The sequence below is a fragment of the Caloenas nicobarica genome, chromosome 4 (assembly GCF_036013445.1).
Source record: "Caloenas nicobarica isolate bCalNic1 chromosome 4, bCalNic1.hap1, whole genome shotgun sequence".
Taxonomy (NCBI): Eukaryota; Metazoa; Chordata; class Aves; order Columbiformes; family Columbidae; genus Caloenas; species Caloenas nicobarica.
The window spans coordinates 51531365-51559008 of NC_088248.1; the positions used below are offsets into that span (position 1 = coordinate 51531365).

At 41.5% G+C, this 27644-nt stretch overlaps 2 protein-coding genes across 3 annotated transcripts in view; one reads left to right on the top strand and one right to left on the bottom strand.

Annotated features, from left to right (window-relative positions):
- Positions 1 to 1336: 1336 nt before the first annotated feature.
- Positions 1337 to 17373, bottom strand: OCIAD1 (OCIA domain containing 1). Its single transcript, XM_065633886.1, has 8 exons — positions 17263 to 17373; positions 16433 to 16517; positions 12650 to 12703; positions 12120 to 12167; positions 8471 to 8600; positions 6096 to 6301; positions 4578 to 4721; positions 1337 to 1788 (listed from the first exon to the last, which is right to left on the bottom strand). Exons 1-8 carry the CDS (start codon positions 17311 to 17313, stop codon positions 1751 to 1753), a joined length of 756 nt encoding a protein of 251 aa, XP_065489958.1. The 5' UTR covers positions 17314 to 17373; the 3' UTR covers positions 1337 to 1750.
- A 5684-nt stretch (positions 17374 to 23057) lies between these two features.
- Positions 23058 to 27644, top strand: part of FRYL (FRY like transcription coactivator) — a 163875-nt gene continuing 159288 nt past the window's right edge. The window contains exon 1 of one of the 2 annotated variants that reach the window (XM_065633171.1): positions 23058 to 23278. The gene's annotated coding sequence lies outside the window, so the exon portion shown is untranslated. The remainder of the gene's footprint in view (positions 23279 to 27644) is intronic. The other variant, XM_065633172.1, reaches the window with a different exon arrangement.

Below are 27644 nucleotides of genomic sequence, written 5' to 3' on the forward strand. Positions count from 1 at the left end.
AACCTGCACTGGCTCAGCTGAACTAGTGCAAACCCATATGAACAGACCTGTGGCAAGAGCCTGAAATAGTAATGAGATGCAAATTGTCCCATTTATGGCCTTGAGATTAAAATCCAAACACAATTTGTTGATTTCTACACATTTAATAGGTGACCAAACTGAAAAAAGTGAAGGGATATTTATAGTGCTATTGTCTCACTGAAGAGATGACAGAGAGAACTTATCCTGGTTGCGAGTCAGAAACATTGGCTTGCAAGCAGAGCCTTCCTGTGAAAGGTTTGATGTGTGTGTGACACATGGCTGAGGAGCTGAGCTGGATGTGCATCCTGCAGTGTGTACAGGCTGAACGGGTGTCTCATTGAGAGCCTCACTGAGGGCTGCCAAATGACAAGTCCAGCGTGAGGAAAACAAACAAGTTTTTCTGCTTCCAGCAAACAGCAGACAAGTCAGGATTTCTTCTTGAATCTCAAGGAGGCAAGAAATTTGTGGGCTCAGTTTGGAATAGTACATATGATTCCCCCAGGCTTCTGCAAATCCGCTCCATTTTCATTAAGCCCATCAAGCTATTTCTCATTTACACTTTTCTCTTTAATGTAAATGTGTTCCAAACAACTTCAGTAGGAACAAATCCCTTGAAAGGCCAGACTGTACTTACCTGGGACTCTAAACATGCCTGTGAATTCGGGGAAAGACAGCAGCATTCCAGACTGGGAGTTTTGGTGGAGCTTGACGAGCTATCAAAGAGCTGAGGCACGTTTTCACAACCCTCTGTGTGTTCACACATGTTAGTAACAACTGACTCGAGGACTACGCTACTGGCTCCTTTCAACTGCCCCTGCAACTGCTTATTTTTAGGAGTTTTAAGAAAGTATGAAAGCTGTTACTTTAAGGCTTTTTTAGAAATGTTCATGGTAAAGCATTCAGACTAATTTCCTGGTGTTTGATTTAGGCTATTAAATGTAGTTAAAATTTATTTTGCGGAGTAAAAGAAAATTTTCTTAGCTTTACAATAAATATTGAGTTAATTCACTTTTTTTTAACCTTCTGCACTTAAATACAGCTATTTTAAATATCTGCAGTTTCATTCAATCATTTTCTTCCAAAATGACTGTCTTAAGAGACCCAGTGTGGGCAAGTCAAAATATCAGTCTAAAAATATAGCTGGCACCATGAAACAGTTTTGAAAAATGGTTAAGTGTGCTTAGTTCCATGTTTGGCTAGGTTCCCCAGCCCTTTCTCCCTAGGTAATTCAGTATTATTCCAGAGATTACTAACCAAGCATGACCACAGTTTGAGGTTTCCAGCATATCACTTTCAGACAAAACAAAGTGAGAGCTGAGTTCTACAGGTAACTTTTAATGCAAGTCTTGAAAACTTGAGAAGATTCGGATATTTTTCCCTTCTCAACATATGTGATTGCATTTATTTACATATATTTTTACGTTTTGCTATGCATTTATATCAGTCATTGCCAGTTAACCCTTTTCACTCTTAAACAATAACACAAATGGTTTACAATCATGACACCTCACAATAGCCTCACTTGCCGTTTATGCGAAATTAAAAAAAATCAAGCCTAAATACTTGTTTTTTTTCTTTTTCCAATCTTCTAGCAAGTCAGGATTTTCTCCTAATTTATTAATAGCTGTGCCTGGCAAAACACACTGAAGGTGCTGATACTCGTGATTAATTTAGATGAAGTTCAAGTTAGCTGACAGGAGACAGTTTTCTTCGGTTCTTCATTCAGCTTTTACTCATCCCAGGTATCTCCATATTTATTTACTTTAACTGAAAAAAAAGAAAAAAACGTAGTCACATATGACTTAATTTACCAGCAAAAGTTTATCTTGTACAGTGCCAAGAGTATGACAAAATGCATTATCATTTTAAGTGGGGAGTGGGGAGTGTCAGTCACAGCACAACATCTAATTAAAGCTACTCTGAATAAATGGGGAGAAGAGTTTGTTCATCATTATTCTTTAATGAATTAATATTCAGTCAAGAGGCCTACTGTGCCAATTTCTGCTCCATGGAATTTGTAATTACTTTGAAACAAATGTAACGTGGATGAAACCAAGACAATTGGAGGAAACAGGCAAGGAATGTTGCGATAAATAATGTGGCTACATAATCCAGTTACGTGCACAATGAGATGGATTCAGGATAGTTAAAAACACGTTCAAAGACAAACAAACAAAACTCAGTAATCCCTACTAGGAAACTACTCAGCCATTATTCTTTGGCAGCTTCCTTTAGCATAGGAGTGAGTCAGAGCATTAAAAAAGAAAACCCAACAGGGTACTGCTCTTAACAAATTTATTCAGAAATATGTCATGCGTAAGTGAATGGCCAGAAAGTGAATAGATGCTCCCTTGAAAGTGAGCTAGCTGCCAAGCAGGCTGTGACAGATGCCACCACTGACAGGGTAACGGATGATCTGTACGTCCCATAGGAAGGCTGACACCAGTCAGGCACCCCTTGATAAATCCACTTGCAGGTTAAGTACTAAGCCCACTGTTTATTAATACCTATCTGCAGTAGAACCAGTGGAACAGAGCAGAATGTGTGGTCCTTGTTTTGGGGAGATGTTAGCAAAGTTGGCATAACGCATAGACAAATCTCTGTTAAGCTGACTGGTATTGCAGTGAGGCGCAACGAGAAGCTCTCTCAAAGTACCATTTGATGTCCAGTTCTATTACCCGTGGCAGCTGAGCAGGCTGCCCTCGTTCCCTGGAAAACAGTCCAGCCCAGATCACTCTGCCAGTGCATGGATTTGTACAGCTACAATGAACAGAGAAGGCACGAGCAGATGGAAGTTAGAGCTGCTTAAGCCTGGTTTAAGCATGGTCTGTTTTCTGTCCTGCAGAAACCACTGTCTCCCATTTGCTAGTCTGGCTCCTACAACACAGGGATATGAGGAGGAACAAAGGGGAATGACTCAGGCGTACAGCAAGTAACACGTCCAGTGGGACATGAGAAGCTAAATCAGATCTTAGCCCACAACATCAGCAGAAGCCCTGAACTGTAGATTCAAATGTGCTTCCACTTTTAAAACATTTCTGAACTTTTGTAATCCTTCCTTACGCTTTTTCCCTGAAAATATGAAGAGATACTCCTAAAAGTTTATTTACAAATCTCATGCACTGCTCAGTGTAGTTCTGTTCTCAAAGTATCACCATCAAACAGAACACAGAAACATAGAGTGCAATATTTGATCGACATTTTATAGAGGCCTTCTGTAGACCTCAGATAACTAAAAAGAAAATAATGAATGCATATTCTCATTTCACAGTTGCAAGATTTGCCATGGAATATGACAAGGTTTGCAAAATGCTGCTTTAAGATTTCTGTGTATGGTTTTCAAGTGACATGTCCAGGCTTTCTATTTGTGGAGAAATAGCTTGAAAAAGAAACGTGTAAATCCATGAAGAGTCAGCTGATGGAACTTAGAAACAATCTGAAACTACAGCCTCAGTAGTGTTGTAATATCTCGGTTGGCATAGTCACATGATAAGACAAAAAGGCGTCCATCTTTGAAATAACAGATTTAAATCATTACCCAATAATTGTTTATAATTTTTATTTCAAGACCACGAAGATCTGTCCAAAGAGAGATGATCTGGAGAAAGTAATTCACTGACGCTCTTAAGAAACACAGTTCCAAAGCTTCCTATTACTGCTTCAGAACTTTTTGCATTAATAGACTCTTCTATACTTATTACCACCTGTTACGCCTCATAGGAGACATGAGCTACTCCTGCAAATCTTCTTGCAACGTGATTGGCAAGACTGGACACTGCACACAAACCCAAACAATTCAAGCTGACTAGTCCAGCAGTGCGTTAAATGGTAAAATGTTCCTCTTGCCGACATCATTTTCACAGATGTCACACTAAATAAAAAACTTCTAGAGCAAGCAATTATGAATCGCTTCCATGTCTTCTTTTCAAAAAACTGAGTCCAGAAGTTGACTGAATGGCATTTTATTCTTCAGGATGTTGCATTCTTATTTTGCTGTGTAAAGTTTTGTTTTTCACTGTGAAAACAAATCTCAATATTGCTGCCAAACACGGTTTCCTTCTTTTGAGTTTTAATGTAGAAAATGAACCTCTACAAACAATGCCTCTATAGAAATCCTCTAATTCCACATGAAACAACTCATAAAAATAAATACCCCCCCACCTTCAAAACCATCAACCACATGCTCTATTGTAAGAGAACAATGCTATCTAGAACATACACCCCCTTCCATAGCTCAAACTCTTCAGTATTTTTCTGAGCTTAGAGAATTCTTTGTTGAAAGAGGTTCCTCGATACATTCAATACACCAAATGTTATGAGATACTTAGTCTGGCACTGAGCAACACGGCTGGAGAAGAGGAATTAGAATTTGCTATTAGAAGATCAATATTTTTGAAACAATAATTAATCTGAAATATGAAACTCCAGACCACATCATGAGATACTTGCAGATACTGTAAAAATAAATTGCTTAAAGGGTGAGCGGAATTAACCCATTTTTAACATAACTGCCAATATTTGAATTTACTACGTATTTCCGTAAATCAGTACATTACCTTCCTTAGCTGTTTTTTCCTGTGAAAACTTGCTGGAAGTTTCTGCCTTTGGCATTACATCATATGTCTCCCTGTGCTTATTCCTTAATTCCTCATATGTGATGCCTTTTTTTTTACGACTTTCTTCTGGAATTGGAGCAGGTTCTGAAAAAAAAACGTACACCAAAATGCTAGAAATGGCATCACACCAAAACTTGGCTGCAACCTATTTTAGAATGCCAGTTAATTATGGCTCAATCCCAAATGAAAAGGAGCATGACAGCTGCAATCCTAAATGCAACTGGGCATGTATGTGGTCTTTAATTAATCCATGCCTTTTATCCTTTTAATTTTGTCAAACTGCTTTGGCAGATTGGCAGTTAACTCTTCTTCATTTTACACAATGGAAACCCTAACAACTATATGTTGTTGAGGGATAAAATAGTGCTGGTCACTTTATGTAAAATTTATGATAATCATACATTTCATATATTTATGATTTCTGAAGAGATATCTAAGCGAAGCTCAAGGGTTTGCATTCAGGCTTTAAATTCTGCTTTCAAAGAATTAGGGCTACATCCATCATATGTCACCTGATCAACATTTTATCCTCTTATCTACATTTATAATGCAAAATCTTGGTTCTGTAATTAAGGTTCTAGCAACTATTGATTTTTGTGATGAAGTGTAACTACAATTTCCTTGACACATTCACATCTGATACTTTCATACAACTAAACTTGTGTTGCATGAAAGGGCTTTTTTTGTGAAATAAAACCTTTTCCATAAAGGACTTTAAAATCCAAACTAATTCAGAGCATGCAACTCTGCTCTTGACAGTAGCGTCCTCCTTTTTGCACCGGAGCCCTGAATTCTAAATCGTGTGTTTCCCCTACAGTAGCTGAGGAGAGACTTGATAGTGGAAGGAGGGGAACAGCTGCACAGAACAAGACTTGAAAACCATTTCAGTGCTCCCTGAGAAAATCAGCTGTCGCTGGACAGAACAATATGCGTTCAGTTCCCAGAAGATTTAAGTGTTTGTTACATTATGAAAAACAGTTTGATGTCACTGAATTATTGTAGTATACAGTTACAGCCCCACTGCTGGTGACAATGAAATAACCTCTGAAAGGCTGGCAGACCGATGGTAGAGACCGTGGTTTGTTTAGTGCAGTGAGAGGATGGCATATTCATCTGAATTTCGATCAAGAACAACTTCAAGTCAGGCTGAGTTTTTTGCAGGTTTAGTTTCACAACAGATTAAACCTTTTAAGTTAATTTACGATCTTTACTTGCAATTAGAGCTACAAAACATGAAAAAACCCCATATTTAGTTTACAGTTGGAATACAAAATAATACATCTATTTACCTTCTGTCTAAACACAATTCTGGGAACTTCAAGCTATTTCATCCAAAACCACTATACTGTACCATCAATGTTTGCATGGGATGAAAATACATAGTTTAGTAAGAGAAGTGTCTAAGTCAAAGCAAGAGTCATTGTACTACAAACTGCTAAATATTAAGACAAAACACACCTTGAACAGTGTAATCAGTAATTCCTGTAGGTGAAGATTCATTCAGGGAGGCACTGAATGGAACAGGTTCATAACTGGAGAGGGCTCTATCTGTTGAACTATAATCATCCGAGTAGGTGGAAGAAAGTGGGAACCCAGCTCTTGGAGAAGATTCAGGAAATGACTGAGAAGGCATGTCTGAAAATTCAGACTTCCGACTGGAACGGCTAGAACATAATGCAATTAAATATTAAATACAGAAATACTAAAGTTTAAAATGGAACTATAAGAGTAACAGTATGCACAGTTCAAGAAAATACTCTTACTTTAAATGGTTTAATTTCCAACATGAATTATCATCTTGAAGTTTGGAGTGTTTTTTTTTTTCCTCTTTACACTGGCAAAGATCTATATAATCCCTTCCCCAACAACTCCTCCCTTCCTCCCAGAAACTTAACTCGTACCTGAAAATCTCCAGAACAGAAGACAAAACAGAGAAAGTATTTTGCACTTTACAAGACAAAAATGACAATCCCTTCCCACAGGGAGTCCTCACACAGAAAAGACCCATCAGACACAAATAGTACAGGGTGGTATCATGAACTACAGTTAATTTTAAAGATCTTGAGGAAGCGTTTGCAATTTAAAACCTTTCATCACTAGAAGCTGCAGTAATTGATCAATACCAAGCAGCAGAAAAAAAAAAGAGAATGAAGAGCTATCTTGGGGAAATTAAATTCTGAAGTTTATTGAGTAGCCAAATTCAGCAGAAATAACAACGAATTTTCTCTTAAGAGAGAAAGGTAAGATCACATAAAGAATACTCTGGAAACTGAGGCCTGATATTCTAAAGCATTTGCTACATACTCAAGAGAATGGCCCTGCAAACCACTACACGACATGTCTCTTTATCAAGAATGCCACCACTTGGTGCCACTAGAATGTCTCTAGAGTATTTATTAATTTTTTACTTTAAATTTCTGCTTAGCTATACTTTTAGTTTCATATGAAAAACATTTGCAATTAGTCTTGGTTTTATTCTCACAAAAAGCATACAGACCTAAACCATCTTGTTGCCTTAATTATATTTTTAAAGTGTATGCAATCACAGCTTTAAAGAACTATCTAATCTTTTAGCTCCCTACCTATTTTTACCTGCAAATCAGAATTACCAAAATACTTTAACTAGTAGATTTATAATGACCATGAAAATGTAATGATTTCTGTTGCTGGCTTAAGAGAGGAGCATCTATGGACAACAATGCAATTTGAATGAATTTAATAATTCAACCAAGAAAAAAAAAGAAGAATTTATCACTTAGGAAATAAAATTTTACAGATACAAAAGAATGGTCCATTAAAGGTTGAAGGGACTTATTGGTGCCGCAGATGATGGCATTCAAACAGGTTCTCAGCTCGAGTACACACAGTTAATGATCACGACAATTTCTTATTAGAAACTGGAGGAGGGGGTGAAGGGACAAGTCCAGCTCCAATTCAGCTGAATTTATACAGTAAATGTATAAAGTGGTAATTCCTAAGATTATGTTTGATGCCATAAAAAACAAACTTTTCAGAATAAAGGTAAATCTTGTAGACAAATCTGTCATAAACCTGAATTTATAAAGTAATTAAAAATTTAATCAAGTCCTTTATAAACATTTAACAAATCTTAGCACATACGTAGCAGGACTCCTACTCACTATCCAAACACTAGTCTCCCAGTTTCGAGTCAAGGGTTTAAGTGAGATATTCCGAAAGTACTTCGCAATTAAAAACCACTTGAGAAAACATGCTGGAACAAAACAGGAAATAGTTTTAAGAACTTGATGAGTTTCTCATATGTACATCATAATGCTGTTGCAGATGTAAAGGATTTAAACAAACAGCAGTATGTTTGACCACCATGCTTCTTCCTGCACTGATATTGTTTACTACGCTCTTTCCTTTGATAAACTCTGAAATAATTTCCACTCTCTTCCTACTTCAATCAAACTAAACTATGGGAAAAACTTCCAGAATGTAACACTATTTTATTTCAGTTAACTTAGTTTACTTCTAAACTAAGGACGCAACTTCTGCCGTCACACTACCATAAGTAAATTCCACAGGAAAACAACATCTTAATTTACAAGGAATACATTTTGCTAAGTAAAATGTTTCTTTTTTCTACTCCTCAAAGTGATCAGCTGTATGTAAAGAGCTCAACATGCGTGTTTAGACCAACTGCTACAGATACAGCTTCTTGAAAGTGGTAGATTTGGGGTAATAGGGGAAAGAGAGAGAGTGCAGCTCTGAAGGTCTTTGAAAGCTGCAAATGTAGTCTTGATCTGTTAGTGTTAAAAATGTCATATTCAAGAATAAGTTTCAAATTTAAGAGAGAATTAAATTCATACTTATGTGAACTATGTCTCTGAGCTTGTCGTAGAACATCTCCTATTGGGGAATCCTTCAGTTTCTTAAATTTCTCGCTACAGATTGGCAAGTAGGATATCTTTCCAGCCAGGTATCCACACATTCCAGCAACTTTTTTAAAAGAAAAAAAGATGGTTTTATATGCTGTATCATAACATTCATCATAGTTACAAAATAATAATTTCAAATAAACTATACAGTACCTTGAATAAAAGAAAAAAACCAAACAAACAGTTTAGATCTAAACGAAAACCATGCAGTAACCATCTCTCTCTGGTTCTTTTGTAGACAGACGGTACTAAAAACAAATGCAACCACTGAACAGAGACACAGAGCAATGATTTACGCATGGCATGAGCATCACATGATTTCAGCTAGTACTTGATGAGTGACAGGTGACCAAAAAAAAAAAAAAATTGCAATCAGTTTTTCCCAAGATCGAGAAATAACAAGTAACTATTAAATATGATAAAACAGTCAGGAATAAACAAAGGGAGTAAATTTAATCCATCAGAATAGTCAGATCTTGAAAAGGCAAGCAACTGAATTAGCTGAACCCTTGCAATCATTAGGCAAATGCTTTCAATTTAGTGCACAAGCTATTTTCATCTGCTAGACAGGACATAAGAATAAAAAAATCACGGTAGTTCCTTCTGGGCTTAAAACTGATTATTTCCATCAACTGGCTCCTTCAAGTTTTACGAGTGGGTCAAAGAGAGTATGAAGGACCATGAAAGATTCAATGGCAATTAATAGAAGTTTTGTCATTGACTTTGTAGGAGAAAAGGACTAGATCCTTCTTTCATATGCAATGAGTATTTTCTAAATACAAAGACTAAAGACTCTCAATCATCTTTAAGTTGGGAAAGAGTCAATTACTGGGAATCAATATAAAAGGGTATTTTACCCAATTGTGCTGTACTGGTACCAAAATTGCGATCCCTGTTCCAGTTGTCTGTATTTTCAAAAGGAGGTTAAAAATCATTGTCCAAAGGAAAAGAGAACAGCCACAACTACAAGTGAAGTTTACAAATGAGAAACATAAGGGTTTAGCTGTTTAGCAGGTCAAAAAAACCCACAAAACTGGAAGACATCTCAAATGCTACAAATATGCGCAAAGGGAAGAATTACAAGCCCCTAAAAGGAAAAACAGTCTGAATTTAAACTAAATATTTAGTAAAATAAAGCTAAGCAGCATAAATTGCAAAGTATCATTTTCTTGAGGCTTTCCAGTCACAAAAAGTGGAAGCATCTCTCTGGAAGATGTTTCACCCAAAGTAATTATTGGCTAAAGTATTTGGTTTCTCTTACTACAGAACTAACAGCCAAATGATCCACATTTTCAAAGTTAGCACAGTAAATGAGATACTGTTGCTTCTGTATTCACTGTGACAAGCCCTTAGAGAAGCCGATCAGAGATCAATAGAAGAGGTCAGGTCCCGCTGCCGGCTAACACGAAGGTGGACACACGGATCTCACTCTTCTTTGCCAAAGAGGGGCAGAGGACCAATAGCTCTATGTTATGCTGAAGGGGATGCTGCCAATGTGGTGCATCAGTCACAACTAACTAGAAGTTCCATTAAATTGTCAGACTGCCTAGAAGACTACTGAAGAAAGTTATGAGTAATTTCTATAGGGAGAACATCCTGGAATCAAAAAATTCCTACGTAGAAAATTAAACACCTCTCAACTTCCAGATAAAACCAAGAGGGACAATGCAGGGAAAGATGCAAGACAGAGACTAAAAAATCCTGACTCAGATATGTTGGTTAGATATAAAAGACCAATTACTGTCATCAGGCATGGATACTCTTCAGAATAAGAATCTAATAACCAGAAGTGACACAGACCGTTATTGTAATCAATAGATGCAGCAGCAATATGCTCAGAGCAGTGACACCAGAAAAGCAAGAACTGTCTGAACTGTTGTTTAACATCAGGTAGCTATGAGCCAGCAGCAGTGCCTGGAATTGCATCTGCTCTTCTGTCAGAACTCATGGAGGAAACAAAAAAAAACAACAAACCAAAACACAACTGCATTGGTTCATTTAATCAGATTTCACTGCAGGAGGAACGTGCAGTTAAATTAGGAGACATCATTTGGACTATAAACTATGTCCCTGGCAATAGTTTTCAGGAAGATCCTGTAGACAGTAGGCGCATCCGACCTAAACAATATGAGGATGAAATGAAACCTGCTTAACTCAGGCCTTTTACAATCCAGCTACATCCTAGAAAAATCCCCGTATTTAAAAAGCACATAAATCACAAGAAGTTACCTGCTGAAAAACAACCAAAACTCACACCTTATGGAAAATACTGTAAGATAAAATGAAAGTCCATATACCTACCAATGTAAATCAAAAAGGAGAAGCAATAAGTACTTTAGCTTATATAACCTTAACATCAAGAATAATTGGTCTGGTCCAGCTGCTCCTTATTTTTTACGTCGATTTCAAAACTTAGTTCTATTAAACAGGAGGAACATGGCCCTTAACTAGAAATCTGTAAGAGCTATCAAGGAAATAGAATTCTATTATTTAGTAGAAATGTTTGTTATAACATTGTTTGGCAGAATTTAGCATAAACAAATGGCAGCCCTAGTCTCTCCCATTCATTTATCTGCTTAAACAACACTTCCTTCACCACAAATCACAGGCTTTACCCTCTTCCCACTGAAGTAAACTGTACAAGTAACTGCCTGTATCTGGGCAGATTGGCAAGATGGCAACTTCCTGTTTTACTGTCATGGATTATATTGAAAAGGTTAATTTGTTAATTCATTTTTGATTACATTTAATCCAAAATCATTCACATTAAATTGCTCTTTTCCTACAATTGTACATACATAATGTCCAGGAAAAAAGGCACTAAAATAGCCTGAATGGGACAAGTGAGATGCATGAATAAAGACCTTCAAATTAGGAAGGGTGGGGTGGGTATACTCTGGCAAAGTAATTTAAAGTAAGCTTGTACGATATCTATTTACAATGTTTTAATCTTAAATTCTTGTCAAGCATATTTCAAATCTTACAATTTTACAGAATGCCTGTAAACAAAACTTGTCTGAAATGTGCTGCACAAATTCAAAGCTGGTGAACAAATGAAATGCTCTGACACTGGATGGGTTCTTGCAGTGTGAGATGTTGTAGTTACAAAACAGAGCTCGAACATTGACCCCATGGCAGTCTACAACTTCCTCAAGGGAGGCAGTGGAGGGGGAGCTGCTGATCTCCTCTCTCTGGTGACCAGTGGCAGGACACAAGGAAATGGAATGACGCTGTGTCAGGGGAAGTTTGGATTGAACAGGAAGAGGTTCTTCACTGAGAGGGTGCTCAGTCACTGGAACAGGCTCCCCTGGGAAGTGGTGATGGCACCAAGCCTCTCAGAGTTCAAGACGCATCTGGATGATGCTCTTAGTCGTATGGTTTAGTTTTAGGTTGTCCCGTGAGGAGCAGAGAGTTGGACTCAATCCTTACGGGTCCCTTCCAACCTGAGATACTCAATGATTATTATAGAGTGGAGTGACAGTGGATCAGCCAGCTGGTCTCATGGGAATTACATCTGTGCAACAGACTCCAGAACCAAAGGCATGAATACAAGCTGAATTTATATGCAGCTTTTACTTACATGCAACTTTTGTAAAAGAGCCAAATCTTGAGCTATCTCGTAAAACACCTGAAAATAAGGATCAAAATTATTAGTAATGAGATAAGAATTAAGCTGAAAAACATTAACTGTAGTTATGTTTGTAGGTTAGTTTGTAGTTATGTTTGTAGGTAGCACTTTACTCTTTTACACTTAATGTTGAAGAAACATCAAGAAAACCTAACATCTGAATTTCCCCCAAATTATAAATACCTAAGAACTACCTCTCTAATATCACACACAGTATTACTACACACTATAGAATATTATGTTTCATAATCACTGAGATATTGAGTTTGCCAAAAAACATAAAATGAACATGAATTTGATTTTACTTCAAAGTTTTGCTCCTTCTTTAGTTTCAGGAACTGCAAGTCATGTAGTTAAAGAGTCTGAACTTCTTTTAATTACAAGTAGGTTAGACATTATACTGTTACAGTAACTTTATTAGCAGCAGAAATATATTTCATCTAAGCAAATCCAAATTAACCCAAAGCATGTTTACACTTTACCTCTTTTTATTAAGAAACTAGTAGCAAGCATGCTCACTGCAGCCAAAGGAAAAGCTGTGAAGAAGAAGAAAAGTTACTTAAAATATGATTTTCAATATTTTCTACTACATTTAACAAAATATGCGATAACAGTTGCTAGGCCTTACTAAGCTCATTTGTATAAGAATACAACCATATATATAATTAACAAACTGTATATGAATTACAAAACATTCTCAGTTCCATACAAATTATGCAGTACTGGTTAATGAGTCATCCTGTCTTCATTAGACTTCATGCTTCCTAAAACACAAAAGCCAATGCTGCATGGGATAAAGCTGTTAAGGACAAGATTACAGGTCTAGCTACAACCGCAACAGCATCAAGATGCAGAACTTTAAACCAGAGAAGCAACACACTTATCCAGGATGAAAGGCAGTTACACAGAGGTCAGTACCTCTAAAAATTGTTGATAACCAAAAGTCTTGATTTTGTTTTAACAGAAGAACTTTGGAAAAAGTCTAACACTAGTAGACATATAAACTACATCGATTACAATTAGGTAAACTGTTCTATTCACCAGCACATTAAAGAACAGGACAGCATTTTCTGTAGCTTACGGATCGACTATACAACTCAGGGTAGGGTCAGGAATGCAGAGAAGACAATAAACATGGGAGAGCGTTACTACCCGTCACAATCAGTTTTTATCATATTGAAAGACTTCAGGTGGAAAGAAGCATTTGAAGATGGCAAGAAACTAAAGGAATGCTTATTTCAAGCACTGATAATTATGATATTGGGAAGATTAACTTTTAAACTATTTGTAAAGACCACGATGCCCATGCAAGATACAGTGACACCGAAATAACGAACATGACAGAAGACTAAAATTCATTGCAGTAAAGATTTAGATATGTCATAATGAAATCACATTTTAAGCAAGTCTGAAAATGTAGATATTACAAAAAGTCTCAATGACTTTACCTAGTGGAGAAATTTTTGCAATGGCACTACATGTTTATAGTGTTTTGATGCACACGATCTGCTAATTAAGTTCATATCTGAAGATAAATTATATTTTTAGAATGTGAACAGCACAGTATTAAAATATATTTCATAAACTAACAGTTTATTCCTTCACAAATTCTGACAGATCTAAAGTAGGTTGGAAGTTCAACCAGCATTTTAGGGTAAAACATGACTGGGTGTCACTTTTAAGAAAAAGTACTGGCTCCTTGGTTCACAACCAAGATTAAAGTAACACTTTATAGAGAATAACATCTTCCGATCTGTTGAAGTTTAAAACCCTGATGCTTTTAGAGATTCTAGACCTAGATTTTCCAAAATTTAGACTTCTAGATTTTCTTAGGTGTAGAATGGCAATTCAAGTTAAATTGTAAGAGGAAAAACAAAACACACACACACACAAAACCCCCCAAACCAACCAAACAAAAACCCCACAAAAAACCAAGGGAGGGTGATTGAAAACAAAGGAACTTGTTACAGGGACTTCAGTCTACCCTTCCAGGTTTGAAGTTATTTATGGACCCAACACAAATATTACAGACATCAAAAGCAGGTTACACACTTCCGGGGAAACAGCTGCTAGTATGTGAGCATATAAATGACCTAAAATGGTAAATGGAAATTAAGAGAGTAATAGGTAAATGAAAATTTGGTTCACGCATAAAAATTAATATGAATAATTTTTCAAGTGTAGGAAAAAAAAAACCAAAAGCAGCTTAATAAATCAGAAAAGATAAATACTTTTCACTACTATGGGCAAAAAGTACTTTTTCTTCTTCAGGAACTAAACAAATCCTAGGAAGAAAAATGGAAAGCAGATACATCAACGGCACATAATTAAGGATGTGAATGTAATGTACCCTAGTTGAAAAGGTTTTAAGTGAAAAAGTCATATCAATCTAGTTTGATTTTGTTAGTGAGATTAAAAGTGCAAAGTAAAAACTGTAGATTGTAATGTGAATTTTACAGTATTAGAATTTATCTTATATGACAATGTGATTAAAAAAATCGCAATACCAGTAAAGCAGCTATTAAACTGAATTATACAATTACTAGCAAGCATTTCTGAAATAGAAGCTGTCAATAGAAACTACAGCAAAACAGAGAGGGTTTGTAAGAACTGGCAAAAATTTGGTACAGCTTGAAACTTGAATAAACAAACTGAAAATACACAAATTTATAGTAAGATCTGTGAATAACAAGAGTTGATACAATAAGAATGCGGATATCAGGGCAGTCACACAGGCAGCCCACACCTCTTGCAAAGAGCCATTCAAATAATATGCATTTAATACAGGAGAAACAACAATCTAGGTAGGTGCAACACAGAACAATGAAACAAAGGCAGGAGACCTAGAAAACAACAACAGGCCTTAGGCTGTTCCGCTGAGATAACAGGACACCTGAAAAAAAAATCTTTCCATTACTGTTGTAGCTCCCTGAAGTGAAATCACTCAAGAAACTAATAAGGGACTTCTCAACAATACCTTTGAGATGTTTCTTCAGTCTCTGTATGAAGATGATCGGGGCAGTAAGTTACGTGGCAAACCAAAAACTCAGAGAGAACACCTCAAGAGAACAAACAACTCCCTCCCCTCTTCCAGGAGAGAGACTGTCGATAAGCCACAACCAATCACCATCTTATTACTAATGAACCTGACTCTTTTCACTTATAAAAATACAAGGAAAACTGCTAGATTTTAGCAAGCAAGCTGAAGTTTTCCAGAGATTTGAATAAAAGTCAAAGAGGAGAATGTCAAAGTAATGGAGAAACATAAAGCAGAACTTTGAATTGTTAATTCAAAATCACAATGCCTTAGAAATGGCCCCTGAAAGTACTGGCTGCCAGGAGAAATCAGAGACCCAGTGCGCTAAATTTAGCAAATCAGCTGCTAAATTCTTCATCTGTCCTGGTTTCTGCTAAGCCACCTATCAGCATCAGCAGGAATCTAATAGTGTGTGACCAAACAGTGGGTCACAATCACATCAGAAGGCTTGGTCAAAGCTCTTGGCCAGGTAACAAAGAAAACAGGTATGTCTGGAACCTTTGGATTACAGAAACAAGAAGTAATGCAATCAGTTCTCAATGTTTTGTGGAAAAAAACCCAATATGACCTTGATATTTCAAATAAAATGAGACACAAAGTACTCTGTGAAAACAATGCGGGTTTATTATTCCTTTATACTAGCTGTAGTACAGAAATCATTACTGACTGAAGAATCATGCCTGAGAACCTTAGCTTTTATTTACAGGGGAAAAAGCCTGAATGTCTGGTCATGCATAAACACACAAATTTTCTCCAAAAATTTGGATCAGTGACTACTTCTACATTGTTCTCTTCAGAGATCTCCAGAAAATGGAAAGCAGTGCTTCTAAGCTAAACTATTTTATTCTTTTTTCTAAAGACAACAAAAATTGAAAATAAAAACATAGAACAAAAAGCATATTCAGATACAGAAATAAATGAGACTTCATCAGTTATATCTATTTTCAGACTTCTAATAAGCACATGAATTTAAAATATGAAGGGATCCTGTTATAAAGCATAAACCTTAAAAAACATGCTGCACCTTTTACAAAATTCCTGTCCTGCAAACTCTTAACAAATGTAAATCCTACATGGATCAACATTCACATGCAATTTTAGACCACATGAAGCTTGTTAATGAACTGTTGTGATATATTGACCTGGGCCTTCCTTCCTTAATGCCTCAGATAACAAAATCTAAGGGTGGAAGAAAAGCAAACCAAGTTTTCCAGTAAACTGAACTTACCTCTATAGCGGGCACTCTCTTCAGCACATTCCTTGAGGAGCCTTCTTTCCTCCTCTGTCGGCACATAAGGCTTAGGTACGTCCCTCTTTCATTAGGGAAATAAAATAGATAAGAATGAGCAAAAGAAAGCTCAAGAAGGGATTTTTCAAGTAAAAACTTTGTCTAACTTTCAAACATTGCAGTGCCTCTACTTTTACATAGCTATACTTAAGGAACTGGTGCACTTTATCTATTAATGTCACATGAAATATATCACTTCAAAAATGCAATGCTCGTACAAATCACATGAGAGAGCAGAAAATACTTTGAGCAGGATCAAAACCTAACTCAGCTCACTCCTTTTCCTTCATAAAAACCTGCTTTGGTTCTTGCAACCAGCCTTCCAGATTGATGAGTTCATACAGGTCGTTAAATCCCTTTTAAAAATATTTGCCAGGGTTTTAACTGCACACTGCGAGCTGTGCGCACCCCGCAGTGAGGGCTGGCCAGCCGCTGTGCCAGCAGGCCAGGACCTGCTCCCAGAGGTGCCCCGAGAGGCCTGTGACCGGGCACCCTGCCCGACTGCCGGCCGGGGGAAGGGCAGATGCGCGGAGGCCGCCGGTACCGGGCAGAACACCTGCACAGACGCCCTCCCTCAGGAAAGGCCGCCGGCAAAGCCTCCAAGACGCCGTCCCCGCAACCCCGCTCCCGGCAGGGCCGGGCGAAGGGCTGACACGTATCCCTCTGCCCGGGCCCCCGTCCTGCCGCCTCGCCCTCGGCAGAAGCAACCCCAAGCCCCACCGGGATGCCGCGGTTTCCCACAGGCAGCTCCGCGGAGCGAACGCCGGTACCTCGGCCGAGTCGCCGAGCTCCCCGCCGCCGGGACCCTGCCCGGCCTCCATGGCGGGGAGGGCAGAGCAGGGCAGCGCGAACCGCCGCTGACCCGGAAGTCAACATGACGTTGTTCGCCTGGCTGGCTCCGTGCGCATGCGTGGAGGCGGCGGCGGGCGGGGCGGGCGGCCTCGTTAAGAGGCGTGAGGCCCCGGGGCTGCCCTCTGGGGCCTGGGCAGCGGGTGGGCCTTGAGCGCCGAGCAGCGCTCCGCGGCCTTCCCCTGGGCTGAAACCCGGCGGAGAGGCCCCGCGAGCGGGCGTCCGGGTAGGTCCGGGGGGCTGTGGTGCTGCCAAAACGCCGCCACTGCGGGTGAACTCGGGGCTGCGGCCCAGGGCCGGTGTGCGTTTGTTTGTGTTCAGCGGCGGCGTTTCCTCCCTGGGAAGGTCGAGTGAGGGCGGTGGAAGGAGCCAGAGTTAACAGCTGAGGCTCAGAGCGTTCATTTCAGTCGAGGATGTTTCCGTCCTGTGCTTTATCTTGTTTCCTGCCCGCTGACGCGTGGGGAAGCAGGCGCTGGCTCAGCGGCGGCGGGTCCCTCCCAGGTAACCCGTCCGCGGCTGGTGCGTGTCACACAGCGCTAGGACCTGCCTCAGGACCTCTGCGCTTTGTGACGGCCTTGCTGCTTTGGGTAAATGTTAACAAAAAGCTTTCATGGGTCCATGCCCAGCTTGAACAGTAGGTATATTGCCAATAGGTGTGTTAACTGGTTGCTACAGATACATGTCCAGAAGTGACTGAAAAGAAGGAATCCCTGATATCTGTAAAAGAGTTCAAGTTAGGACCAAGCAAGGACCAGGCAGGCAATTGTCTGAACTCGAAAGTGGTAGAGGTTTGCTGGCTGGGATTGTAATGAAGTGGGAGATGACAAGTCTGTGTGCTTAGCTCCAGCTAATGCTGTTGAAATGGCAGCATCAGTGGATCCTTGCAGTCTGTCAGAAATAAGGAAAAGCTGAGGAAAAAATTAAAATATGTTTCTGATAGTGCAATGTAGGCTGCGGCATTTCGTTGTGAACATTCAGTGCTGTGGCTTGAATTTACCATCTGCCTCTACTTGCCTGGAATGCACCACTCCCTTTCAGCCTTTCCTGCAGCAAGCCATTGTCTGTTCACCCTGGAATTCAAGTGAAGAGGCTTAAATTGCTGCTGGCTGTACAAAAAAAAGGCCCTGCCTGAAGATAGGAGAGGGAAGGGTTTAAAGACCAAAGGTGTCTGAAATTAGTAGGGAATGTGGATGTGGAATGTCTGAAATTAGGAGAGAATGTGGCTATAGAATGAACACTGTGGGCACTCAAAGGATATAGGAGTAGTGTGTAAAGTGATAGGTTTGGCTGCCTGGAGTGGCTGGCTGCACCAAGAAAGCTGTAGAGGAGATGAGTTTTTAAGTATTGGATTCTTGCAATAAGATGGGAGGATAGAACCAGAAACTATGTATTGCAAGGTTCTTAATTCATAGTGCTCATCATTAAATAGAAAAACTACTTATTTCCATGAGATGGCTCTACCCGATAATGTAGATTACTTCCAACTTTCATTTCTGCCAGTCACCTGGGCCCACCCTAATGAAGTTCTGCCCAATACATGGACATGAATTATACACGTAATTAATCGGAGAGCAAAAGATTTTGGCCTCATCGGCTCACAATAGTTTTATTTATGGGACTATAGCACACTTATTAAGTGTGGCGGATGCATTCGACCCCCCCCCTCCAGCCAGCAGTTTATTTCATGCTTCTTCCTGCTTGTTTTTCAACGTATTCTAGGTGGAGTACAATGGTTTGTTAAAACCTGTGTTTTTGTAGGGTAGGACATGTTTATGGACTACACCTTCTCTAAAGATGGAGTTTCAATGAGGAGGAAATAGGTATCAGTCTCCTTCATTGAAGAAAATAATGACTCTGAGTTGTTGGTTTGCTGCTCTATGGTAAAATTTATAGTTACCCATTCAGATTCCTTACTTTGCTATCCCCAAGTCCCTCTGACTTCCAATGGGGAAAAAAATAAAGTCATGCAGCAAACCAGTGAGTTTACCATCCTTCCAGAAATCTCACCTAATGCAGTCTGCTTGTAAAATACTTAAAGGTACTTAAAAACTTCACCTGGTTACATATATCTGTTTTTTTGGCTTAGAACTGCAGTTGTAGGTCTATATTCATTAGAGATGGCAGAGCATATCCACATCCTTGGTGCCTCATTCTCTGTCCTCAAATCTTTCTTTGAAGTTCACCCATGGAAAGAAATCTTAACAAGGACACCCTTTTTGACATCTGGTCTAACTCTGCCACTTCCGTTATACTCATGCCATCTTTCTTGCAACTATTGAGAACTCGAATTTAAAATTGGTGACCGTACAGTCAAGTCCTTCTGATGCATTACATGAAATCATGTGCTCAGGCAAGGGGTGAGGCTGGCTTTTTAACCCCTTTCTATAAATATAATCTCTTGAATATTATTTTTCCAACATTCTCCTTTGACAGGTGCCATTACCCAATTTGGTATTTTTGTTGAAAATCTGTGCACTAGAGTAGTCCTTTAGAGATGACAAAGTAACATTATTTCCCAGGGAGTTTTGTGCTGTTTGTTTTAATGCCATGCGCAGTGAGTTGTATGTTTCAGCGACTGTTTTCTAATTGCTATTTTGTGAGTGTTTTTAAATGTGTACAATCTACAGAACTGACACGTTCTTTGTAAAGAGAAATAGCATAAAGTATTTTTGCACTGCTTCAGGAGTAAAAAAAAATTTCAGATGCGTTACAGCTCATCCATTACTCTAAACTTTTTATTTTTTATGACTTATATTCCTCACTCTTGGATGACACTGAGATTCAAAATACTGTAGTACTGAAACAATTTCTTTTGAAGAACATGCCTCAGAGAAGGAAAAATGAAAACTTAAGGGGGAAAAAAGGTTCTCTTAAAATGAACTGATTACTTATGTAACAAGAAGTTGGTAGGTGTGAATATTGGAGGGTTTCTAATTGCAGTACTTTGCAAAACAAAGTCACTGGTGAATATTCAGAACTCTTGAAGCTGGAGCTCAAGAATTAATAGGGTGAGTTGCGAGACTGTCAAGTGATTTAAGAGCTTCTCTTCTGGATAAATTCCTCTTCATCTCCTTGTTTAACAGCTAGTGACGGGTTTTATACAGATCTACTGCAAAACAAAGAGTTTGCTTTAGTTTTATAATATTGGATAAGAAATAACTGAAACAAGTAAACATGTGAAAGAGTTGGAGTATATGCTGATCTGGTAAGGAAAGTTGCCAAAACAAGTATTGAAAGTTTATGTGCTTGAGTACATAGCTGGAATGGTGAATTTTTTTTTTTGGCTGTTGTTTTTTGCCTGGTGCTTTGCACAATAGAGTAAAACACCAACAGCCGAGAAGTCAGAGGTTGCCAAGAGTTAACAAGACTGTATTTGGAAAAAATCACTCTATCCCTAATGAAGTGCTTCATACAAAAAAGAAAAAAAAAGCATTGTTATTACTACTGCAACTGGTGGCAAACAATCAGTTATTTGCCTGAAGCATTATGGCACATCAGCAAGAAACAAGAGTGGGTGTCTTTGTGGAGCTGATACTCAAAGCCTCAATTAGTTAAGGACTTTATCCACATTGATAATAATTACTACTAATAATAACTGGTACTGTAACATACTTTGAAAAGTATTTTACATGCTAACTAATCCTTAGGGCTATTTTGTAAAGCAGGCAGGTATCAGTCAGGAGAATCTGGGTTCTGAAAGTGGTATAATTGTGCATCGTGTAAAGTTCAGGTGCTCAGGGTTAAATACCAATGGTCTGATTTTTCATTGGCAGTGGTGTTCAGCTGCTCTTGTTTCAATTGCTTGGATGTATATACATTTATTGGGAAGATCAGGCTGAGCTCCTAACTTGGGATAACTTGAAAATCAGAAGCAACTTGTGACATACTTTGCTTAACCAATTATCTGAAATATGCAGAACACCAGTAGCAACAAATCCTGTTTTTCTTGTTAGGTGTTCTATTACTCAACATTTAGACTGTGGTACAGTTGTTAAAATAGAATTTAAAACCAAATCTAATTCCATTGACAAAAATCTTAAGTCTACAGGAAAGAGTTAATCTGAAGTATTCTTCTCAGCTACTAGTATATTATTATTTTTCCACTCTTGCTTTCCACTTCCTTGGTTTCTGCAAATTGATGTACACCATGTCTCAAGAGTGTGCAGCACATGAGAAGTTGGGCATGAAGGGACCTTTTACTCCAAACAAACCAGAATTGTACAAAGTGTGTAACAGAACTTGGAGCTCCTCTTAACAGAGATTAGCAACTGTTGTGCTGGCGCATTTGTTGTTCGTAAAAAAAAAAAAAAAAAAGCGTACTTTTTACTCAGTTCTGGTTTTGTTGGATATGGTTATTACAGCGCAGTTCCTGCAAGACAGGCTTATATTTGACAGTGGAAAAATGGTGACTTAAGTATTCAAAGTATTTCTTCCTACTGTTTTTTGCAGATCTGGAGTTATTTTATCATGGTCGACATTTTTTTTTTCCAAGCCTGGAAGGTTTTGAGGCACTCCAACAGAAAATATAGTTACTTTCTAATCTCTTAATGTTGGTGCTGTTTCTGTTTTTATTACCATCGGCTCCCCTATTTTTGCATTGTTCAGAAATACATTGTTCCATTCAGCCACCAGACTTGTTCTCTTGGTGAAATCCTGGCCAGTCTCAATATCAGACGAATTTTCTGAGCATGTTGTTGTGAATTACCTCATTACCTTGCCTTTCCGTCTCTGTCGCTTGTATTACCATAGACCTCCCGAATTGCTGCCAGCGGGAAGGACGTGAAACCAAAGTTAAGCTCCGATGGCGAAAGCAGCCCCAGTGTTTTACCAGCTGTGCCTCCCCGCAGCCTTCCCGGGAGCCAGGCTGCTGCTGCGGGGTAGAAAAACGCGAGTAATTTCTGGCAAAAAGGCGGTATCCGCGCGTTTGCGCAGCTGGCCGAGACGCAAGTATTTGCCCTTGTTCCCTGGGGACGGCCGCTATGTTCCACCCGGTTCCCAGGGCGAACGGCGCTGCGAGGGGCGTCCGCACGGCAGCGGGCACGGCCCAGACCCTGCGGAGCCTCATCTCTTCGCTAGCGCGGACCCTTCCTCGATGTTCCCCGCCAAGCAGCTGCATCCCCGGAGGGCCATTCTGTTCTCGGCTGCCTGGGCGCTACGGGTCTCGGTAATTGTTTTTAACGACAGCGATGTGTCCTGCTCTCACCGATACGCGGAGGCTTCCTTGGGCCGCAGGCGGCTGTCCCTGCCTGTCCCATCGGCGGCTCTCTCCGCCCTCCCGCTAGGGGAACCCGCCGCCGCCCTAAGGAGAGCCGCTGTGGCCGGGGCGCTCCCCGCGGCGGACAGGCTGCCCGGGCGGGAGTTTGTCCGCGGCCCCTCACCCGCCGGGGAGGCTCGGGAGGGGGAAACGGCGCCTCAGAGCGCACCCACGGGCGGGCTGGCCGGGACGCGGAACTGGCTGCCGCCTGGGCCTATCGCAATCGAAGGAAGCTGGCGGGCGCCGCCAATGGGAGGCGCGGCTTCCCCTTCGCGGCCTTGTGATTGGCCAAGGTGTCGGACGGCTGTGGGGGCGGGGCTGGGCGGGCGGGCTGGACGCTCGGCAGCCAACGGGGAGGAGGCGGGGGGGCGGTCCCGCGTGAGTGCCGCTCGCCTGCCCCAGTGAGCGTCGGTTCCTGGCGGAGCGGCGCGTGCCAATGGGGAGGCGGAGGGGGCGGGAGGGCCGAGCCGGACCGTCGAGTTACCGTAGAGGAGAGGCGGCGTCGGGATAAAGCCGGCGGGGGATGCTGGCGGCGCGAGTCGCTCACCGGCGCCCACCGGAGTCGCTCTGAAGGGGACTGTAGCCGCGCTGGGGCGGCGGCGCCCGGGGCTGTGGCGAGAGGCAGCGCTTGCACCGGCGGCACAGGTGAAGCGGCGGCGGAGCCGGGACCGGCCGCGGTTGAGGTGAGGGGGGAGGAGAGGCCGCCTGCTCCAACGGACACGGAGCGCGCGGGGGGCGGGGGGTGTTGCCCCGCGCACGGTCCCGGCCGCTGGCCGGCCCCGGCCGCTTTGTTTACGGCGGGGCGAGGAGGGGAAGGCGGTGTACGCTGGGCGGCCCTGCCCGCCGCCGCGGGGAGGGGTCGGCGGTGCTGGCGTGCGCTTGGCGCCTCCCGCCCGCCTCCCCGCCGGGCCGGGGCTCCGGCGCTCCTGCTCTGGGGAGACGGAGCTCTCTGCGGTCCACCCCCCCCCGCGGCCCGCGCCCTGTCTCCTTCCGCCCCTTCCTCTCGGCCCCGCCCGTGCAGCGCGGCCGCCGGCGGCGGGGTGCGTGCCCGGCCTTCCCCTCCGGCGCGATCGGCGGCCCCGCGGAGCCCCCGGGGTGGGCGCGGCGCTCGCACAGCCCCCGCGGGCCGAGCGGAAAGCAGCTGCCGCCGCCGGGCTCTTCCCGCCCCACGCCCGCACCCGTCCGACTAGCTCCGGTCGTCTCCCGCGGCAGCAGGACCGGGCAGCCACCGGCCTATGGCACTCGGCGGCCGCCGAGGCAGCCACCCTGCTGGGGGTGGCGGAGCCGGGCGTGTGCCAGGTCGCTCGGGAATGGCGGGACGGAGCGGGGAGGGTGGCACGGAGCCGGGCTTTGTTCCCGGCCCCGCCCCGCCGCCGGCGGGTGCCCGGGGCTGCGCGGGCGCGGCGGAGCTCCGGCGGGGAAACGCGCGTCCCGGCTGCGGGTGGGCAGGGCGGCGCAGGCGGGCAGAGACTCCGCCGCCCCCCGCGCAGCTGCCCGCGCTCCCGCGGCGGTAAATGAAACTTACTTTAAATCCTGAGCGTTGAAGTACGGTACCTGTGTGTGTGCGGGCTTCGCTAGAAGAGTCACTTCAGGGTGACCAAACTTGGTCCTAACAGCACCTTAGCAGTCTCACATAGACGTTACCAATGTGGCTATAAGTATTGTGGGGGCTTAAGTAGTTTTGTGCTCTCCGCTCATATATTTATATACATATGCACCTCTGTGGAAGTTGTTGTTGACTGTAATGACACTGCGCTGCTCAGTGGACAGTTCAGTTTATTTTTTAACCAGAAATCACTGGTTCGGCAACCAGGATAGCTCCAGGTAAAGCATCCTAAGGAATCAGAGGGAAAACATTAAAAACAAAGCAAGCCAAAATATTTTGGTGAAAGCAGTTTGCTAATATAGTTTTAAGGAACAGTAAGACCATCTGGAGATGAGCTATCAAGAATGTAACCTAGACTTCCTTCAGACCTATAAATCTGAAACGTGCCTTAAGGAAGAGATACACTAAAGCAGAAAGCAAGTTCTTCTTTACTTTTGCATACACTGCACTTCTCCCAAGTGCAGACTTCATGTACTGGGAAAGACTTAGGTGGTAAGCCACCTTCATGTGAGTGCAGACCAGACAGACAAAGGTGGTGTTAAGTGAAGAGCTGCTCACGTGGGCAGGAACAAGCAATACGGAGCATGTAGGGTACTGCCATGCAGAAGGTGATTTGCTGGTTGTGGGTTGGGCAAAGAGTGAAATTAACTGTACTTACTTAAGAAGTATTTCCTCGATGTGTTGTTTCCTCAGTAGGCTGCCTCAGTCACTTTGCTTCTGTGTTGTTACTGTCATGCTGAGGAGGATATGCCCCTAGTACTTCAGAATCTCTATGGAAGATTGTTGAGCAAGTGCTGGGAAACCACAGACTGATTCTTATCTTTTGACACTATCTCAGGAAGGAAACAAACTCCTTGGTAAAAATTGTGTTGCAGGTTTAGTAAGTCAAGTATTTAAAGATGAGAGCGACAGTCTCTCTGCCACAAGCTTCCTTTATCTGTGGTTTGTGGAGGCCCCTAGTTAGTGGTACTTGATGGTAGTTGTTGTCAGTAGACAAGTGACTTCCCTGAGTAAATTGCTGCTGTGAATGGCTCCTTATTTATATTCCAAAATGGACTTGGTTAAAGTCTGTGCTGACTTCTCTCTCGAAGTGGTTTCCCTGGAGTAGAGCAATGGTATGTTGCTTTGAGATGTAGACAACTGTTGCTAAGCTTCATTTCAGAAGAAAAGTTGTTTAAGTCTGCTGTGGGGTTAGTTAAGGTAAAGTTGAAGTATTCAACTTATTCGGTTTCTCTTTGGCTGGCATAGGTGAACCGAAGAATGGTGATAGCTGGCTCTCATGTAGTAGCATAGTACTTTTGAGGAGGGAAGCTGGAGAGTTGTAGAGCTGTAAGGCAAAAGGTGGAACTGTTCCATTTTTCATGTTATTGTATTAACACTTTCCAGTGTCATCCTGCTAGGCCTCAACAGCTCAAGAGTGGGCCTCACGTGTTTTTTTCACTGCAAGTGTTTGTCTTTTTAATTCTAGGGGGTAAAACTAATTGGTATGCTGAAAGTTTTTGCTAATACAATTGAGAACATGGTGTCTGTATTTACTTTTTCTAAGAACTTAAGAAGATTATAATTATCTACCCTACCAGTGGCAATGCATCAAGGAAAACAACTTGGAAGGCAGCATGTTCCACATCAGGAGTTGCCTACTTTATATCTAGTTTTGTATTTCAGGGAGTTTTATCTTGGTCATCATGTCTAGTGATGGCTACTTCATTATTGCACAAAGAACTGAATGACAAATTTAGTATTTTTTTTTGGTCTGAGTTCTTTAAGAGGCATGTAGGGAAACCTTACACTTCAGCGGACTCGCATAATACAGAACATGCTCTTATACGTAATATGCTCTTCCTGGCTTTGAGAGCCGTAAATGTTTAGCAATATTTGCCTATATTTAAACCATAGCTTAGGAGAAATCATAGGTATTGTGTGCAAATAATGATGTGAGAGGAATGTACTATACGCTCATGTGAGTTATGTGAGTTACTATGAGAAAAATGAGGATAATGGTCCAGGGTTTGTGACCCTGTAACTGTAGTTATCAGCTGCGTTGCCTTACGGGTAGGAAATGCAATGTAGCTTATCCGTCAGCGGGAGGGCAGCTGGCCTAGTACACGGCCTAGTTGTGGTTTACTGCTTTGTTCTGCTGCTGCACACTCACACGCAAACAACTTTGAACCTTTATGACTTTTGTATCTGTTATAATCCTCCCAGGAATGACTATGGGCTGGAGAAGAAGTGTTGCAATGTTTGAAGGTTTTAGGATTCAGCGTTATTCTTATCCGGTCTCACTCCAAATCCCAGTGAACTCCAGTAACCGATGCTAGCCAGACTGACTCAGCTAGGGTTGCTTATGCCTTTTTTATTGATTAAAATAGCAGTTCTTCTTTCTAGTATTTAGTTCACTTATCCTCAGTGTTTGACAGTTAATTCTTGAAATGTCTGTGTACTGCCATATAGCTCTGTCTCTTCCAAGACTTGTGTTTTCCTTCCTTCTCTCCCCTCCCCCAAATCTGTTATAATCCCTAATTCCCTCTGACATGAACAACTCCCATGAAGAATGACAGAATACAGACTCAGATAGCAAGTGTCCAATACCATTACTGGAGGATATCAGAAAGGAATAAGTCCCCTCAAGCTACTTGAACAACAGTGTCTGCTCTTGATGTGCCTTCAGTTTTGAGGGATTTTTGTGTTTATCCCTGGTTTTTCCTAGTGATTTATGTTTGCATGCAAATATGGAAGAGGAACAAATATTATTTTAAAAAAAAGAACTTTTAAAATTGAGTTTGAGGTTCTCTGAAATGTCTAAATATTTGGTCTGATACAATGGCCTAGTGCCCAGAAGCTGTTACTGCAAGCTTTGGGGTTTTAACAGTTTGTTCTTTACGTGGGTATTCTTGCCCTCGTCAGTGTGAACGTGAATTGTTTTTTGCAGTTAGTGATGACAGATGAAGCTGAGCTCCATGAAGTGTGCACAGATCTCCTCACAGGAGTACCTTTCTCCTGCCATTCTAGCCGCTGCTTTGTCAGGTGGTCTGTACAAGTCTAAGTGACCTGTACTTTTTCAGTGCCGGGGCTGGCTTTCAACAGAGTCTGTAGCAGAAGACCTGTGACTATTGACATACACACTTCAGTGGTGTTGCTAGTCACTTTAGAGTTAGTGTGGTGACTTATTTCCTTCTTTCTCCCTGTTTTCCAGAAAATGGGAGAAGATTTCTGGGTTGGACCTTTTTCTCTCTGCTTTTTTTCTTGGGTTTTTAACTGAAGTTACATGAGATGATGATAATAAAAACAAGCTTTGTGTGTTTTGTTATCTAACTATTGGAAGACTGCTTCAGACCTAAATAACTGATATTTGGGAGTATTTGTAATTTTTAGGTTGTATGTTAGACCAATTTTGTCAGCGGCAGTTGCCAACATTGCTTTTCAGCTTAAATAGCATTTCTTCC

Excerpts from the sequence above, each read along its gene's own strand:
- OCIAD1 (XM_065633886.1), bottom strand. The coding sequence starts at position 17,313 with ATGGAGGCCGGGCAGGGTCCCGGCGGCGGGGAGCTCGGCGACTCGGCC. Across the intron at positions 6,302-8,470 it reads CAGAGACATAGTTCACATAA|CCGTTCCAGTCGGAAGTCTG; the intron begins GTATGAATTTAA and ends ATTATGTTCTAG. Across the intron at positions 1,789-4,577 it reads GGAAAAAACAGCTAAGGAAG|TTAAAGTAAATAAATATGGA; the intron begins GTAATGTACTGA and ends CTTTTTTTTCAG.